The sequence below is a fragment of the Jaculus jaculus genome, chromosome 13 (genome assembly GCF_020740685.1).
Source record: "Jaculus jaculus isolate mJacJac1 chromosome 13, mJacJac1.mat.Y.cur, whole genome shotgun sequence".
NCBI classification, from domain to species: Eukaryota; Metazoa; Chordata; class Mammalia; order Rodentia; family Dipodidae; genus Jaculus; species Jaculus jaculus.
In genome coordinates, this window is record NC_059114.1 from 35301349 (window position 1) to 35321491 (window position 20143).

Sequence of the window (20143 nt, forward strand, 5' to 3'; positions counted from 1 at the left end):
TTGGAAAATAAATACCATACTTACAGTATCACTCTCAGAGTTCAACTTTAAAGGAAACATGTCACCACTGGGGCAATTTAAACCAAAGCATAGAACAGCTGACTGTGGGGAGATGTTATTGCTCACAAGATGTTCACCATTCCTTGAAGATGTGGCATTAATCCTGGCCAAGTTAACCTTAGGAGGAAAAGGCACTCATTAAAATATCCTGAGTGTTGGGGCTAAGGAGATTGCTCAGTGGTTAAAGGTGCTTGCTTGCAAAGCTTGCCGACCTAGGTTCAATTTTGATTCCCCAATGCTCACATACAGCCAGATGCATAAAGTGGCACATGCACCTGGAATTTACTTGCAGCAGCAAGAGGCCCTTGTGCATCTATATCCCTTCTCTCTCTCTCTTTCTTAACAAATAAAATATTTTTTAAATGTTACAAGTATGTAAATAATCACATTTTCTAAAGTCCTCATCTTTAAAATTCTGTTTTCTCCCTGACATAGCTCTCTCAACACATACACATCTCTCTTCTTGAAATCAAAGAATAATACTATTCCCAAATAGACATCTTTCTTCCTCAAGTTTACCCTTATATCTGAAAGATACTTAATTTGGTCTTGACTTTTTGAAGCTTTGGATTTTTGTGACATTGAAGATTTAACCACAGTTCCTGAAATATGATCCATATCTCAACACATAGTTCTGAATCTCAAAAAAAAAAAAAAATCACAGACTACAGCAAAGAAAAAGCAGCATTTATTCTTCAATATTTTTTCCATTTGGGGGGAAGTAGGTGAGTGGCAGATGGGTGAGCAGTAATTCTGACCTATGATCTGTAAATGTGTTGAATGAAACAGGATATTCCCACTTAGAAGAAAGTGCATTTTGAAAGACATGTGTGGCATTCAAAGCCATTCTTTTTTTAAAAGATGTTTTAATATTTATTTGCAAACAGAGAGAAAGAGGGGAGAGAGGGGAAGGGAGGGAGAGAATAAGTTTGTGCACACCAGGTCCTCTTGTTGCTGCCAACAAATTCCAGATGTGTGTATTTTTTGTGCATTTGGCTTTATGTGGGTACTAGGGAACTTAACCCTGAACTACAGGTTTTACAACGCAGTACCTTTAAGGACTGAGCCATCTCCCGAGTACTCAAAGCTATTCTTACATTCTGTGTCAGGCAGAATACTTAGGTTGCAAACAGCAGAGGCTGTGTGTAAAGAACTTGCTCATTTGTTAGAACTATCATGACCTGTTACCACAAACTGAATGGCCCTAGCATCTGGGGATCTTGGGTGTTCTTGACTTACAGATGCATCATTCTAACCCTCCATCATCATGAGGCCATTTATGGAGGTGACAGTCATAGTGTATTAGGGTTTGCCTAATAATATCTGTAAAAACTACTTTACAAGACAACTACTTTCAGAGGCTAGAGAAGTTACTCAAAAGGTAAGAGTGCTTCTGTGCAAGCAAGAGGAACCAATTACCATCTGTAACACCTATGTAAAAACTCAGGCACAAACACAGTGTGTGAATCACACTGGGATTGAGGGTCACTGGGGTGCCTTGGTTAGCCAGTCTATCTGAAAAACAAAGAGCTATGGGCTAAGTGACTCTCTCTTGGGTGAATTAGGTGGAAAAGTGATAGAACAGGACTGCTAGAGTCTTCCTTTGGTCCTGCAGATGTGCATATGAGGCAGCACACACATCTGTACACACATGTGAATACACCACACACACACACAATAATAAAAAAAAGAAGAAAGAAAAAGACTGCTACCAAATAAGGTCACCTTCTCAGGTACCAAAGAGTAGAACTTCAACATATCTCTGAAAACAGGGAAAATATAATTCAAACCATAACACCAACTTAAGCAAATTAAAGAAAATATGAAGTGGCTTATTCACTTGAAAGAAGAATAGAAAAGTCAAGGCAACTGATGCCCAAAGGCCCAAGGAGCAAGATCTATTCCCCATAGCTGCAAGGAGACAGGTCCTGGAATTAAGGAACGTCATCTGGCTTTCCCCATCTTACCTAACTCTCCATGAGATTGGGTCCCAGATGATAGTCTGATTGGGTCACTCTTTGGATAGAAAACCTAGAGTTCTGTAATTTGTTTTCCCAGTATTACAGTAACAACAGAGAAGAGATAATTCCCAAAGGATTTGGAATCATATTACTAAGTGAAAGCAAGGAGGATGTTAATGGAAGAAAAATTCTCCCTTGGCTGGGCATGGTGGCATGCACCTTTAATCCTAGTACCCAGGATGCTGAGGTAGGAGGATCACCATGAGTTCAAGGCCATCCTGAGACTACATAGTGAATTCCAGGTCAGCCTGGCTAGAGTGAGACCCTATTCGAAAAGAGAGAGAGAGAAATAGAAATGCTCCTAAGAAGAAAATAGGGAAAAAAGCAAAATTAAAAAAGTAAATCAGCCCATATTCATCCTTACCTCCTTACTTCCAGGTTAATCAAATGTTTGAAAACTGTTATTACCATTTAGAAAAATTATCCACTCATTCATAATTTGCCATTCTTATAAGTGAAGAATATGGAAGGAAATCCATAGGTCTTTCCATTACTGAATTATCTTGGGTTAGATTTTGTGAACCTGTCAGCTTTAAAAGGGAGAAAATGAGCCCTGAAGCAAACTGCACCCACTCTTCAGTCTATTGTTCCTAGGGACTTGTCCAAATCAGAGCATCCTGTGGGGCTTCCTGGCATGGTGTTTTTAGCCGCTCCTTGATGCTGTGGAAAAATGGGTATACCCAGCTCCCGAGGCACCCACTTCTCTTGCTGCAGTGTTTTCCTCTCCTTCTCATTCCACCCTCTCTTCTCACCTGTTCCACCACCATCTGTGAAAAAAAAAAAAAGCCACTGCTATATAGCTTTGAATTAAGAGAAGAAAAGAAGAGGTAGGGAAAATTAACAAAAGGAACTGCATACAATTAGAGGTATATGGGGGTGGCCTATTATTAGATAGCATAATAATCTTAAACAATAGACTTTGCCTTTAGTGTGTCTTTTAGTATTTATTATTTGACTCTTCCAAAGCAAAGTATTTTGTGGTATTTTACTTGTCAAATTCCATGCCATGCCTGGGCATGGACAGGGTGATCTCCAAGGCTGGAATAACATGCAAGAGCCCTCTGTGAGGCACAGACCAGGCTATTTGTGGGGCATGTCACACTTCTTCCTGGATGTAGGAGAAACCTAGCTAGTGCACTAGGCACAATATAGACTCAAAAGAAGGTGAGCAATAAGTCCCTTGAGGGAGACAAGACTGTGTAGGGTAGGGTAGGGGACTTTTAACCAGTAGGTAGGAAATCAAGGAAAATAATATATTTTTGGAAGTATACATTCTTGGTCTTAGAGAAACAACTGAATAGTCAGTACTAGAAGTAATGCATGTGAATTCTGTTCATGACACCTTGACTTGAACCCAACCTAAGGAGGCCATAAATGCAAGTGACCCTATAGGGGAACCAGGAGTACTTTGCATTGACTCCCAGTGGTAAAAATTCAGATAGCCAGTGGCTTCTCCACAGACTGTGATCCTTGAGCTCTGCATTTTCCATGGCCTCATCTGAGTCGCATGCAAAGGAAGGGAATCCTGTAACAGAGCAGTACAACAGCATCTCAGTACAGGCAGGTGATCAACAGGAAACTGAGTTAGGAAAAGCCTGGGTCACAGCAAGACATAACCAGGGAGGCTAAAGGTAACTGGACACTTTGGCCTAGAGAAATGGACAGAAGTCTCTACATGTCCACACATTGGAATGGCACCTGAGTCAGAGAAGACCCTCAGGTGTGTAGAGTTATTCCACACCCTGGAAGATGAATAAGGACGTACAGCTAACTCCAGGCAATGACTTTCAGATGTAATTTAAAATATTTATATATTAACAGAAAGTTAACAGCCATATGTCAATGTATTTTATTATATAATTGCTTTCCTTTGTTCTTTTCTCCCCCTCTGTCTTCTTTTTATTTCTGTCCTTCTACCACTGGCTGTCCCTTATCCCCACTATCTCCTTTTCTTCCTTCCTTATTTTACTCTCTGCTTTCCCCTCCAATTCTTCTCTCTTCAATATGTCTTCTTATTTCCATCCACTCTCTGTGCCCCGTTTTTCATTTCGTACTATTACTCTCTCGTTGTCTCCTTAGGTATTACGCCATCTGCTGCCAGCCTTTGGTTTACAGGAACAAGATGACACCTCTGCGTATCATGTTAATGCTGGGAGGCTGCTGGGTCATTCCCATGTTCATCTCTTTTCTCCCCATAATGCAAGGCTGGAATAACATTGGTATAGTTGATTTGGTGAGTATCCTCACAAACATCACTGGCTTTTTTCTGATCAACTCTGCTGGGGATTCTAAATAAGCAAGCAATATGAAGTTGGCTGAATATTTTGAGAAAGACTCTAATAGTGATCTGAGTGACATTTAAAAGGAAAAGCTGACATTTTCAGTGTTTCATCTTGACCAAAATCCAGTTAGGGTCCGTAGAATTCTCTTCTAACTCAGACCTCAAATTTTGCATTTCCATGCCCATTTTACTCAATTTTAACCAGAATCCTGCCAAGCTGGATTAACCTTACCCACCCCCACCCACAGTATCTGATCAGGTTTATCATACTCTGCCTACCTCCAGGCAATGTCTGATTACTCTGGCCTGTCTTCAACAAGAATCCTTCTAGGTTGGCTTAGCTAGGATTCATCTTTATCTCTCCAGTTTTCTCTTAATAATTTTCCATCCATTAATCCTTACCCACCTGTTTGTTGGCTGTAAATCCCTACTTTTCTCTGTTGTATTTAGAGTTAAACCCAATTTCTGTTTGCTATTGCAAGCAACATCATAGTAGTTCCATTAACTCATGCAAATACTGCTGAATACAGTCAGTCTTACTTCTTAAACAAGATTCATGAATAACTTTTTAACATTACGCCAGATAGTACACTAAGTACTTTAAATATGATTACAACAGCATCCTCTCAGGAAGAGTAGAGTTGTATCTCTACAGAGCTTGCATGTAGCAGAACAGGAACTGAAGGGTTAGTTGTCAACTTCAGAGCCTGAGGTATATCATGTATCTCAAGAGGCCTTTACTGCATTTCACATTGAGGGTCTGGAAGGCTTGTACTGACCCATGTCAAACATGTAATCTGAATGGAAGCTCCCCAGGAATGATGAAACCCTGAGCTAGAGATCAAAGAACTAAGCTGTGAGACTAGTTCTGTTAGTGTCCCATTTCCTGAAGGGTTGTGGTAAGAAAGGCAATTGGTTCTGAGTGGAAAACAGTGTCTGTCAATAGTGTAAGAGGGCATGTGACACAGATATCATTGTCCAACCCCTGAGTTTTCCAGAAAAATAGAACTGATCAGTAACATCCATCCATTGACCCATATGTCTACTTACCTTTCTATCTTTATCTGCCATCTACCTACCTATCTAGAGAGAAACAGAGAAACAGAGAGAAACCAATTGTCTCCCATGTTTGGTAAGTCTTAGCAAACTAGAGACCCAGGAAAGCCATGGTGATGACAGCATCAGTTCTCTCTTATTCACCTTTTTTGTTCCATTCAAGTCTTCAATAGATTGAATGTGGAGCAGAATTGAGGAGAGAAATTACATCACACACTCTACCAATTCAAGTTAATCTTGTCCAAAATTGTCACAAAACACAGAATAGTATTTTATCAAATGTCTGTGTACCTCATGGCTTTGTCAAGTTGATGCATAAACAATTTCACTCTGTCAAATTATAATGAATATAAAAGTTGATATTCTGTATTCAGTATCAGGGCTATATATCTCATCCATAGGAAGGTGTTCAGAAATCAAATTAAAATTAGCCACAGAATCCCTCTAAACGCATGAAGGAGAAGAGACACTGAGAGTGGTTTGTACCTAAAAATGACTAGCAGAGAGGGAATTAGGCCTTTCTCTGTACACCTCTTTCTTTGCCCCTTATCCTAACTTCTCCTTTGAATAGTAAAGTACATACAAATGAATTCTATGGCCAGGATTTTCATGTTCTCTTTAGTATCTGAAAAAAAAAAAATTAGATAGAAAACTTGAAGTAGAAAGAGGACTCATACTGGGAAAATATGTTGTTATCTGTTTTGAATCTCATCCCATTTCTTTCAGATTATCAAGTTTTTTTTTCATGTTGTGGGAAAATGGAATCTAAATTTACAATAAGTATTATTATTCAAATAATAATAATGGCCAAAAAATGTTACATACTTACTATGTATCAAACCCATGTTAATCACTATTACTGTGAACCTCATTAAGGCACTTCGTTCAGTTGAAGAACGTCCTTTTAAAATGAGGTTTGAGGCACTGGAGAGATTGCTCAGCAGTTAAGGTGCTTGCCTTCAAAACTTATGGACCCAAGTTTGATTTCCCAGGACCCATGTAAAGCCAGATGTACTAAGTGGCACATGCTTCTAGAGTTTGTTTGCAGTTGCAGGAAGCCCTGGCATGCCCATACTCATTCTTTCTGTGTATGCCTCTTTCTCCCCCTTCTCTTTCTCTCTCTCAAATAAATAAGTACATAAAATGAGGCTTGACACAATTTCTCCACTTTACCCTGAGTTTTCACAAATTATTGACCAAGCCTTCTCGTACTTCATGGTTATTAACATATATGAAAGACACTGCCTAAACTTCAAAGTCATCATATGATGATTCTCAGGCTACTTGTCATCCTCCCTTTTCTTTTTCCTCATCATTACAATTGATTAAACACTTTAGATAATACATTATATTCTTCACCATTTATTTTCATATAATATTACCATGTTTACTATTCATTTTATAAATGAAATCTTATGACTTCAATGTCTATGCTTATAATAGTTTCCCTGTTTATTCATTTATCCATTCAAGAAATATGAATTAAATGCCCAAGAAGTTCTGTAGGCTTTTGAGAAACCAATTTCACATTCCTACATTTGTTGCACTTAAAATCTAGTGAAGAAAAACTATACTATATTTCAGGTACCCTATACTTCAATCAAGTTGACACATGACATAAGCCATCTTACTCTGTTAAGATAATCTTGAAGATTTGAAGATATTTCAACTCCAGCATATTACAATTATAATGAAGATAAAAACTGATGGTCTGGAGTCATGATCAGAGCTATATATTTCTTAAGGGAGGTGTCAGGCAATCACCTTAAAATGAGCTCCAGGGTTTCTCTGCGTTAATACAGTATTGTTTTATTTAAAACAGAACCCACAAAAATTAAAAAGCTTATGATGTAGTTGGTTTACAGGTTAAGTTTGCTTTATTTGACAAGCAATTCCTAGGGCACAGTCATGTGGGAAGGAAGAGAGCAAGCCATCCATGTAAATATTTAGCAGAAGGTGCTCTGGACTAAAGTTAGAATAGATGCAAAGGCCTTTAGTTGAGAGCATGTTTGGTTAGTTCTGGGAATGGTCTAGAAGCTTCAGAAGGCAATGAAAAAGTAAACAGAATGTTGAGAGCTGAGTTAGAGATTGAGAGTACCAGCATATCTGAGATTTGAAGGACTGTGATCCTAGAGAGGTGGAAACTAGAGAGGTCAATCTAAAATGCAGCATATAACTTGTTGAAGCATGTGCTTATTTCTGAACTGAGGTTGTACTGGACTAAGTGGAAGCAGCACAAGCACAGAAGCAGGAGCAAGCAAGGCTGGGAGCAGAAGACCAGGCAGACACGATTCACTGGATCCAACTAAGCTCAGCAAGTGGTCTTAGCAAGTGTTTCTGCTGCTGTAATGTAACTACCTGAGAAATCATGCTATGTTGAAAAGGGAAACCTGTAAAAAGACTAGCTCTCAAAATGCTTTAAAGACAAGCTCAATATCACTGAGGTATTCTTTCCAGGTTTCATCTGCCTTTCAGAAGAGAATTGAATTCTCTCTGAAGTAGGCTACCACCATTCAGAGCACTGCCTGTCATTTAATAGAAAGCTACTAGACATTATAGGTAACAAAACTGAGTGATTCAAAACTGACAATATGAAAGGGTAACACAAATAGTCTTGTAGTCAGTCTAGATAATGGAATTTCCAGCCAGGGACTTTTAAATGGCTATGGTTAATATAGCTACAGAGAAAGCATGGAGATTTCACTGTAAGAATCAAACATCGGATATTTTCTTGGAACTAATAAATAAAGTAAATAAAATAAATAAAATGATGAATTTAAAGGTAGATTTTGGGGCTGGAGAGATGGCTTAGTGGTTAAGCGCTTGCCTGTGAAGCCTAAGGACCCCGGTTCGAGGTTCAACTACCCAGGACCCACATTAGCCAGATGCACAAGGGGGCGCAATGCATCTGGAGTTCGTTTGCAGTGGCTGGAGGCCCTGGCGTGCCCATTCTCTCTCTCTGTCTGTTGCTCTCAAATAAATAAATTAAACAATAAAATTTTTTTTTTAAAAGGTAGATTTCATACAGCTAATAAAATCATTTATAAGTTGAAATATAGTTAAATAAATATCAGCTTATTGTTATATGTATAAAATATGCATATTTTTTCTGCATAGAAAATATTTAAACAGAAATACATAGTGAAAAATGAATAAAATCATTAAAAATGGCATGCAAAATATTGTAAAAAAGAGAATAAAATTTGAAAAACATAGTTAAAAGTTTTTCAAAGCAACAAGAACCTAGTTATGATTTCAAGAACTATTACGAAACCCCAGCAACTCAAGTAAAAATAAATAAATAAAATCCGTTTTTTTAAATGCTGAAAATTAAAGATAGAAAAATCTTAAAATTAGTTAGACTTAAAAATAAAAAGGGAGAGATTTATTCCTTCAGTGTAACTAAAGCAATGTTATTCTCTGCACTAATAAAAGGAAGGGGGATCCATATGAATTTCTCACTGCCAAAAATTGACACAATTAAATGTTAGTTAATAAATTTAAATTAATCCCCATAAAATTTAGTGTGGAAAAGAACTTCCTCAAGTACAGGGCATTCACAAAAATGCATGACAACTATCATATTGAATGCTTTCTACCTAAAACTGGAAATGAAGTAAGAATGCCCATTAGTTTCACTTTTTTCACAATTATAATAGAAAGATTCACAATTTTAATAAAGCAAGATGAAATGGCTTTATTTTATGGTTTAAAGGTAAAAATAAAACCCAGTATTTGGAGATCACATGAGAATTTATGGGGAAAATTAAGAATATAGAAATCAAGCACATTTAACAACCAATTTAGCAAAGTTGCTGGACACATCCTCACTAAATTTACACAATGTGGATTAGGATTTTTAATATAGTTTCACTTATGGTAGGAAAAAGACAAAACATTGGGAGAAATATGCAAGATTATACAGAAAGTAATACAGTACTACCAAAATAAATTGAAGGACTCATTGCAAAGATCTCAGATTTTCTCAAACATTTTCTTCTGATTCCAATTAAATTCCTTAAAGATTTTATATAAACTAGTAAGCTACCTTACATGGGAAAACTGAGATAAAAGAATAATAAAGGCAATTGTCCCATATGGCTCAAGACTTGTATTATCAATCAGATATCCAAAAAAATTAATAAATCCACATAAATTAAAATGGTGCATAAATGAACAAATCTTAAGAATACTATAGAAATTCAAGCACAGAGCCATTTGCATGCAATTCTAAGATACATGACTATAGCTATCCTGCAATGCAGCTAGAATTGGGTAGCCTTTTCAATCTATGCTGCTGGGTTAATTTGCAATCCATCCAATAACAAAAAGTAATCTTGTCTCTTACATCACACCATATAGAAGTTACCTCCAGTGGACTGAAGAATTCAGTGTAAAATCAATGCAAATATGTAGTAAGATATGAGAAAATATTTTTAAGTGATTATATAGGAGAATATATTTACACGGAAGGGTAAACAAAGATCTCTTAAAAGGACACAAAGGTTATAACAAAAATATATGTCCTTCAATTTAAGAACCTCAATAACTGATACTAGTAACAGTGAAAAACTGGGCTGGAGAGATGGGTTAGTGGTTAAGGCCTGCAAAGCCTAACAACCTGGGTCCAATTCCCTAGTACCCATGTAGAGCCAGATGCACAGTGACATATGCATTTGGAGTTAATTTTCAGTGTCTAGAGGCCCTGGTGTACTCATATTCATTCCCTTCTCTTCTCTTCTCTTCTCTTCTCTTCTCTTCTCTTCTCTTCTCTTCTCTTCTCTTCTCTTCTCTTCTCTTCTCTTCTTTTGTCTCTCTCTCTCATTCCTCTGCCTGTATGTCTGTTTACAAGTAAATAAATAAAGTATTTTTTAAAAAGAGAGTGAGAAACTGATAGGAGAGATCTGAAACACATAAAATTGACAAATGGTATCAAGAATATAAAAGAAGTATTTAAAATCAAGAAAGATGCATAAATCAATTTTTAAAATAGGAAATTACCTTAATTGCAATTTAATAGGTACAGTAAAGTATGTGGCAAAACAATAAAATCTAAATAACTGTGGGGAATTTAGTTTATTGGATCTGATTCAAAACTCCAGTCAGGCAGATAAAGCATGGCAAACCTGGGATGAGGTTTCAAGAGCAAGGCATGGTGACAGGATTTATGTCTGAAGATTCATTTGCAAGAATATGGGCTGATAAGAACTGAACAATATTTTACCATTCTTATTTGGTCCCAGAATAAGCTAATCATGTGCTAATCAAGAAAAGACACAGAAACTAACTCGTACAAAGAAAGACATGCCCAATAAGTATACTGTCAAGATAGGGATAGGGGTGCCCAAGATGCCTATCAGTATCAATGTTAGAACATAAGGTAAATTCTAATCTAAACATACTGGACATGGACTCAAGAGTACACTTATAGATACAATCAAATAAATACAACCACTAACAATCCCACAGTGAGATCTCTCTACAGACAGACAATGCTAAGTGTTGATGATAATGTAGAGTAACTGGAATGCTCCTAGCCTGGTTATAGGAGTGGAAATTGACACAGTCCCTTTGGGAAACATGCAGCTATATATACCAAGGCTAAATGTGTCTTTATCCTACTAAACAACAGGCATATTTCTGAGAGAAAATGAAATGGAGGTACATACCCCTGCAAACATAAGCAAGATTATGCTAATATACATAATAGTTCATAATAACTCAAACCTGAACATTGTTCAGATGTCTGTCAGCAATGAAGTGGATAAGTTTGCATTGATTATTATTATTGCAGTATTATATTACCATATAAATGAATACATTAGAGTTTGGGAGATGACTCAGCTATTATAAGAGCTTGTTGCTCTGGCTTCTTAGGCCAGAAACAACTGAATTTGACTCCCTAGAGCCTATGTGAAAAGCTGGACATAGCCACGTACATCTGTGACTCAAGTCTACTGGGGTTGAAGTCTGCAGGATTGCTGGGGTTTGCTCACAGACAGCAGCCACAGGTTAACAGAGAGACCCTGCCCCGATACATGGATATGTGCAATAAGAGGACATGTGACATTCTCCTCTGGCCTCCACATGCATGCATATAGGGCATGTACAGCTGCACACACATGTGTATACACTATAAATACCACACCACACACCCACACAATACTCCTCACACACTTGCAAAAAATTAAGTAAATTATGTGCATCTGAAACAATATAAGTGATACTAAAGATTAAAATTAATGTATTTTATGGTCTTGATATTAAGTTTTAAAATTGGTCTATGGTATTAAGATGAATGATGATACTTGGATATGGTTATGACTGGGAAGGACACTTGGGGGCTTATGGGATGCTGGTAATATTCTATAACTTAATTTACATGATGATTTCATAGATATGTTAATTAAAATTAATCCACCCATTTATAGATAAATTGAATATATAGCTATATATAGTCAAGATTTTGTATATTGTTTCTTCAATAAAATATGTATCCATAAAGAAGGATGGGAGGCTTAGGTGTCAAAAAACAGCAGATGGCTCATTTAAAATTAAAGCTAGATTTGTGGAGGTCTTTGATAGCATGGACCATAGCCATTTCAGTAACAGGACTGTAGTCAACACTTAAGTGGAGTGGACCTAGGAGACAATAGGCAGTAGTGAGTTACCTAGGACCTAATTCTGATTGGGTTCACTATTTCCTCATGATCTTGGCCTTATATTATGCAGTAGTCTCCCATTATCCACAAGATGGTATATTCCAAGACATCCAGTGGATGTCTGGAACCACAAGTAATACTGAAGTATACATACATATATATTTTCCATACACACCTATGGTTAAGTTTAATTTATAAATTAGGCTCTGTGAGAGATTATCAAATATGATAAATCAAAACAATTATAACTAAATATCCTAGAATAAATTGTATGACTCTTATGTTTTTAAGTAAAGTAAGAACTGTTTGAATACAAGCACCATAATATCTTTTTTTTTAAATTTTTTATTTATTTATTTGAGAGCGATAGACACAGAGAGAAAGACAGGTAGAGGGAGAGAGAGAGAATGGGTGCGCCAGGGCTTCCAGCCTCTGTAAACGAACTCCAGACGCGTGCGCCCCCTTGTGCATCTGGCTAACGTGGGGCCTGGGGAACCAAGCCTCGAACCGGGGTCCTTAGGCTTCACAGGCAAGCGCTTAACCGCTAAGCCATCTCTCCAGCCCAAGCACCATAATATCTTAACATTCAATCTGATAACTGGCAAAGCTACTAAGTAACGAGTATGTGTAGCATACACAGCGTAGACATGCTAGCCAAAGTGAAAATCACTTACAGGGTGAGACAGAGCAGGATTTCATGAAATTCCTTCATACTATTCAGAATGGCGTGTAACTTAAAAGTTGGAAGTTATTTCTGGATTGTTTGAATTGTAATTGACCATACAGGACTGAAAAGTAAAACCATGGGCACACAGAACTATTGTATTATCCCTTCCTTGTTTGTTAAATATCTACCAGCTGTTTTTCTCAAGTCCTAAGGACCCTCTTGGCCATTTTTGTGTGAATCCTTTGAATACTGCGTTCTATAGAAAGAAGAACCTTTCGCTAGGCACTGAGCAAGGAAAGAAGCTCATCTAGGATAAGCACAGTATCTCCCAAAGGTCTGAGGTTAGCATAAGACAGAGCAAAGTTCTCACATATTCATGTACTTCAAATGATTTAGAAATGCGGCTACAATGCAGACATCTGATAGGTTTACATACAGTTGATTTGGGTTGGAGGATCTGAGTAAATCTACACTTAGCATGAAGAACACAAGAGACTGTGGTGCTGCTGACCTAAGACACCCTATTAAGTCCCACTGGAAGATTACAGACAAGCAGATCAGGAATGGCAAGAGAGGTCTGGTTGATGGAATGAGAATGATTCTGTCTCCTTATAGCTGTTCATTCTCAGACCTTTGGTACCTCTTATGTAGAAACAGTCTCTGAGCCTAGGACATGTCGTTTTTTTTGTTGTTTGTTTTTGTTTTTCTCTGTGTCAAAATTCTATGTACTGTAGGTTTGTAAAATAAAGTTTTGCTGACAAACTTTGTTCTTTCTTCCCTTTGACCCTTCTTTCCCTGTTCCTCTCTTCCTATGCATCTCTTTCTCTTCTTCTTTTCCCATTATTTTATACTTTCCTCTTTTTTCTCCTCTGTTTCCTCCTCATTCTCTATCCTTTCCTCATTTCCTTTCACCCCTTAACTCTCAGATAGAGAAAAGGAAATTCAACCACAACTCTAACTCAACATACTGTGTCTTCATGGTCAACAAGCCCTATGCCATCACCTGCTCCGTGGTGGCCTTCTACATCCCGTTTCTCCTCATGGTGCTGGCCTATTACCGCATCTACATCACTGCTCAGGAGCATGCCCACCAGATCCACGTGTTACAACGGGCAGGAGCTCCCTCAGAGGGCAGACCCCAGCCTGCGGACCAGCATAGCTCTCACCGCATGAGGACAGAGACCAAGGCAGCCAAGACTCTGTGCATCATCATGGGTTGCTTCTGCCTCTGCTGGGCTCCCTTCTTTGTCACCAACATTGTGGATCCTTTCATAGACTACACTGTCCCTGGGCAGGTGTGGACCGCTTTCCTCTGGCTTGGCTATATCAATTCGGGGTTGAACCCCTTTCTCTATGCTTTTTTGAATAAGTCTTTTAGACGTGCCTTCCTCATCATCCTCTGCTGTGATGATGAGCGCTACAGAAGACCTTCCATTCTGGGCCAGACTGTCCCCTGTTCAACCACAACTATTAATGGATCCACACATGTACTAAGGTGAGCACTTAGATTGCAGGTTGGTTTCCTTGACTGGCTTTGCTCAGAAGGGGTTGTGCCTACTCTGTCCCACAAGGTTATGCTTGGAAACATGTGCAATGTTGGCAAAGGTTACAGTATATTCTCCATCTGGTCATGAAATGGAATAGTGGGTAAAGACCCACATTCAATCTACTGTCCATAGTTCTGTGACCTTTGCAGGACATTTAACAATTCTGAGTAAATTATAGTTTTCCATTATAACCACTGAGCTAATGTGGAACTCATAGTGCTAAGCCAGACCATCGTAGACACTGAGAGGTGGTACGTACTATCTTACCCCTATTTTAGGGTATCAACTAGAAGCATTAGCTTTAAAATGGAAAAGACTTGATTTTGACTCTTGATATCCTAATAACCATTTATATAATCTTTCTTGCATTTACTTTCATCTATAAAAATGTAAAGATGTCAATAATGATACTACCAGTCTCAAAGGTTTTTCTTGACAATAGTAATAATGTATTTACAGGGTCTGGCACATAGTAAATGCTTACAACATTAATTTTATTAATATTAGTAAGAGCAGTAACTGCATATTAGCAGATAATCTAAGATGGCTATAAATAATATGCTAAACTAAAATTAACAGAGTAATGAACATTCAATAGTAATGCCACATAATAAATGATAATAGAGGTAAATTGATTTAGGATGGGGATATGAGTACGAAGAAAACTGATTTGGATAAGGATCTCAGGGAAGACTTTACAGAATAGCAATTTATAAAAATTTTATATGATGAAAAGATATCAGGGAAGTGATTCCAATGAGATAGAGCAGTATGAGAAAAGAAATGGAAAACAAAAGAGCACAGAGAGGTCAAGTGATTTATCCACAGTCTCAAAAGCTGGTGAAGGTTGGAGTGACATTGGAGTTGAATGTTCAGTGCCTATTCATGATATCATGGTACTTTTTACCCTTTCACTGAAAACCTTCTGGTTATTCTCACCTTGAATTGTCTTCAACTGTAAAAAGTTACAGACAACAAGTACCTTCATCCTGCAGCAAAGATGAATTTTCAGTGATCTAGGTTTATTTGCCCTGGAATGCATAGGGATATCTTCTTTAAGATAGCATTTCAGTTTTCTTTTTTTTTTTTTTTAATTTTTCTTTGGTCATTTTTATTTATTTATTTGAGAGTGACAGGACAGAAAGAGGCAGATATATATATAGAGAGAGAAAGAGAGAGAATGAGTGCGCCAGGGCCTCCAGCTACTGCAAACGAGCTACAGACGTGTGTGCCCCCTTGTGCATTTGGCTAACGTGAGTCCTGGGAAATTTAGCCTCGCACCAGGGTCTTTAGGCTTCACAGGCAAGTGCTTAACCGCTAAGCCATCTCTCCAGCCCAGCATTTCAGTTTTCTGATGATGACAGTACTCTACTGTTGTGGCAGGTGAAATTTGGGTGAGGAGAGGTTCATTTGCATGTGTGAGAGAAGAAAAGCAAACAGTAACTGCTATAAAATATCAATGCTAGGTCTCAGAGGCTGCTCAGCCCCCAGTGTGGGCAGACTTAAAGCTAAAGCCCAGTATAGTGTTGAGATTGTAGATGGTGGAAGGACTTCAGAGGATACTTGAAAAACTGAGATTCTCTTTTAATTATTATGACTTAGTAAGTGCCACAGAAATAACCCAACTGTAAAGTGTGTGCACAGAACTTCTGTGTGGCTGCCAGCTAAGTCAGTCATTTCAGAAGTCTGTGGCTTTCTACCAATACACATCACAGAAATAATTTGGAAGTGATGTGAAGAAAGACTATTTTACTAATACTATACTGTCTTTTCTCTGCTGCTTTGGCAATCAATAATGTGTTTGTTGAACAAAGTGACAGTGGATTAGAAGGGCTATGAAGGCTCCCTCTGTATTTCACAAGAGCAGAAATGCAGGATGTTGATTCGAGGTATGTTCTGTAGGGATTCAGATCTTCTAAGAGCAGTCTATCAGAGAAGAAAAGTCTTATTTCTAAAGGGCCTCCACTACTAATTCTCCCTTTTTGGTTCATCACTGCATAAAATACACATTGTCGGATAGACATAGAACATAGCTTTTGATGAATACATGAACCAATCATAAAGTTTTTCAGAACAATTTTTTATAAAAATATTTTTGCTTATTTGATAAAAAGAGAGACAGAGAGAGAAAGAGAGAAAAGGGACATACCAAGGCCTCTTGCCACTGCCAATGAACCCAAGATACATATGCCACTTTGTGCATCTTGGTATTGGGGAATCAAACTGGAGCCAGCAGGCTTTGCAAACAAGTGCCTTTTAACAACTAAGCCATCACTAAGTCCCATACCAATTGCTTTTACTTAATACAACTTAAGAAAATTTAGTATTTTCTTAAAAATCTCACAAGTAGAAAATCAGAGAATGTGGATATGAATTCAAAAAACATAAAACAAAAATAAAATGAAAAAGAAACCAGCTTATATCTTGCTTATCTCCAGATTTCTTTTTAAGTACATTTTCACACATTCTTAAAAAAATATGAAATAAGTTGGATGTGATGGCTCACACCTTCAATCCTAATACTCAGAAGGCTGAAGCAGGAGGATCACCATGAATTCAAGGTAACCCTAGGCTACAGAGTGAGTTCCCAGTCAGCCTGGACTACAGGGAGACCCTGACTAAATATTAAAAATCATATAAAGGGCTGGAGAGATGGTTTAGTGGTTAAGGTGCTTGTCTGCGAAACCTAAAGGCCATGTCCAAATCTTCAGGTCCCATGTAAGCCAGACTTGCAGTGATGCAAACATGTAATGTTGCATATGCACACAAGGGAGCACACAGATCTGGAGTTCATTCACAGTGGCTGAAGGCCCTGGTGTGCCCATTCTCCTTTTCTTTCTCTCTGCCTGTTTCTTTCTTAAAATAAATTTAAAAAAAACCATAAAATCATATCTTTTATCCCATCATTTAACATAAATGACACCATTGCATATGTAGTTTTCTAGATATTGATTTTTATTCTCTTAAATATTTATTTATTTTTACTTATGAACAGAAAGAGAGAGAGAATGAATGGGTGAGTATGGGCATACCAGAGTCTCTTAGCCACTACAAACCAACTCCATTCACATGAACCACTTCGTACATCTGCCTTTAAGTGAGTACTGGTGAACTGAACCTCAGGCCAGCAGGCTTTGCAAGCAAGTGCCTTTAACTGCTTAGCCATTTCCCCAGTCCTTAATTTTTGTTGTTCAGCCATATATTGGGAGATAATTTCACTGGAAAACGTGGAGATACAACTTACTTTTTATTTAAGTCTTACAGAATCTTTATTTTATTTTATTTTATTTATTTCAAAGGAGAGAGAGAGAATGAGCACACCAGAGTTTCTAGCCTCTGCAAATTCCAGATGTATAGGCCACTTTGTGAATCTGGCTTTATATGGTGTTGCAGTCAGGTTTGCATTGCTGGTAGAAATCACCCAACCAAGAGCAGCTTGTGGGAAAAAGAGGTTTATTCTGGCTTAAAGGCTTGAGGGGAAGCTCCACGATGGGAGGGGAAAACAATGGTATGAGCAGAGGGTGGACATCACTCCCTGACCTACATAAGGTGGACAACAGGAACGGGAGAGTGTGCCAAACACTGGCATGGGAAAACTGGCCATAATACCCACAAGTCTTCCCCCAACAATACACTGCCTCCAGGAGGGGTTAATTCCCAAATCTCCATCAGCTGGGAACCTAACATTCAGAACACCTAAGTATATGGGGACACCTGAATCAAACCACCACATGTGAGTATGGGGGAATTGAACCTGGGTTGTTAGGTTTTACAGATAAGTGCTTTAACCACTGGACAATCTCTCCAGCCCTTCCATAATCTTCTATATTAAAAATACATAATGAAATTTATTTGTTTTCTATTAGTGGACATGTAAGCGTTTCCAATTTCTGATTGCTACAAACTATACTGTTTTAATACCTTTGTACACCTTTCTTAGTGTATCTTCCAGAATTTCTTGCAGAAAACAGCAACAGTGAAAAGCTCCACTAACACGTATGCCCATTTAGGATTTTGATGTTTGTCATAAAATTGATCTCCTACCATACCAACAATTTGCATTCTTTTTTAATATTTTAATTTTATTTATTTGACTGAAAAGGAAGGAGAAAGAGAGAGATTGACAATGGGCGCACCAGGGCCTCCAGCCACTGTAAATGAACTCCAGACACAGGTACTCCCTTGTGCATCTGGCTAACATAGGTCCTGGGGAATCGAACTTGGGTCCTTTGGCTTTGTAGACAAACGCCTTGACCGCTAACCCAGCTCTTCAGTCCCCAACAATTTGCATTCTTATCAGTGGTTCTGAGTAACCTTACTCCACTTGCTCACTGATATGAATATCAACATATTTTTATTATTTTGTTAATTAAAAACACTCATTTGATTTGTATTTTCCTCATAATTTTTCAGGATGGCCCTTTTTTAAGTTAGTCCTTAGCTGTTTACATTTATCCTTGTATGAGCTGCATCACTTATGCTTAGTCTTTTTATAATATTTTATTATTTTGGCTTTTCGAGGTAGGGTCTTGCCTCCTGAGTGCTGGGATCAAAGGCATGTACCTCCACGCCTACCTTCTGTCATTATTTATTTCTTTATTTTTGGTTTTTTGAGGTAGGGTCTTGCTCTAGCCCAGGCTGACCTGGAATTCATTATGTTGTCTCTGGGTGGCCCTGAACTCATGGCAATCCTCCTACCTCTGCCTCCCAAGTTCTGAGATTAAAGGCATGCTCCACCATACCCACCCACCCCCAAACATTTTTTTTATTTATATTCATAAGCAGGAAAAGAATGGGCATGCCATAGCCTCCTTCCACTGCAAATAAACTCCAGACACGTGTGCCACTTTATACATGTGGCTTTATGTGGCTACCTGGTGAATCAAACCCAGGCTCTCAGGCTTTGCAAGCAAGCACCATTAACTGGTCCATCTCTCCAACCCTATGCTTGTTTTTCTTGTGACAACTTCTTTGTAAATGTTCTTATTAATTTCCATGTATTCTTCATAATCTTGAATATTAGTCCTATGTTATATAATCTATAATTACTTCTCATCTGCTTGGGTTTTAACTTTGGCTAATATCTCTCATACAGAAGTTTTATATTTTGTAAACAGAATTCTTACAAGACCTTACAAGATCTTACAAGATCATCAACTGAGTTTCCTTCTTCATATGCTTCCTGAATTATTTTTTCTTAAAATTGTACTTTCCCACTTTGTCTACTAACTTGAATACCTTGATAATTTCCCCTTACAAGGTTATCCTCTTTCTCACCTCTCACTGTAATGTTCTAGGGACATGATTCTTGATCTTTGACTGCATCTCACTTTTTCTTATTATATCATCAGTGACTATAATTTCCATCTTCATGCTGCCTACTCTTTCTATCACTAGTATCTCCAGGCCACAGCTCTCTGAGTATCAGACCAGAAGATCCAATTTCCTTCTGGACAAGCTTATATGGACAACTATTATGAATCTCAAACTTAATAGACTCAAACATAATTCTTAGTTCTTTCTGCCTCCAGCCACAAGTTTCCTATGTCTTTTCTCCATAGGTTAAACAAATTCTGCCATGTTACTAAATTTAGACACTTATGTGACTCTGAGAGAGAACTAACATATTAGAGGGAAGACTTAAGAAGATTTTAATAAGAACCAAAGTATGATCGGGATATCACTCAATTAGAATCATCTAGTAGCTTAGTAAAAACAGATTTGTAGGCTTCATTCAGTAAATTAGGACTAGGCCAATAAAATGACATTTCTATCCAGACAAAATTTATATACAGTAAAGTTTGAGAACCATCATCCTATACTTATTTGTATTAAGATGTCCCAGGGTG

General features: G+C 37.8%; 1 protein-coding gene across 6 annotated transcripts in view; it reads left to right on the forward strand.

The window, feature by feature from the left end:
- Htr4 (5-hydroxytryptamine receptor 4) overlaps nucleotides 1-20143 on the forward strand; it is a 209540-nt gene that overhangs the window by 122843 nt on the left and 66554 nt on the right. For all 6 annotated transcript variants that reach the window (XM_045132630.1, XM_004664750.3, XM_045132631.1 and 3 more), the window contains exons 5-6: nucleotides 4161-4314; nucleotides 13674-14242. In XM_045132630.1, coding sequence (XP_044988565.1) covers nucleotides 4161-4314; nucleotides 13674-14242 — 723 coding nt within the window. The remainder of the gene's footprint in view (nucleotides 1-4160; nucleotides 4315-13673; nucleotides 14243-20143) is intronic.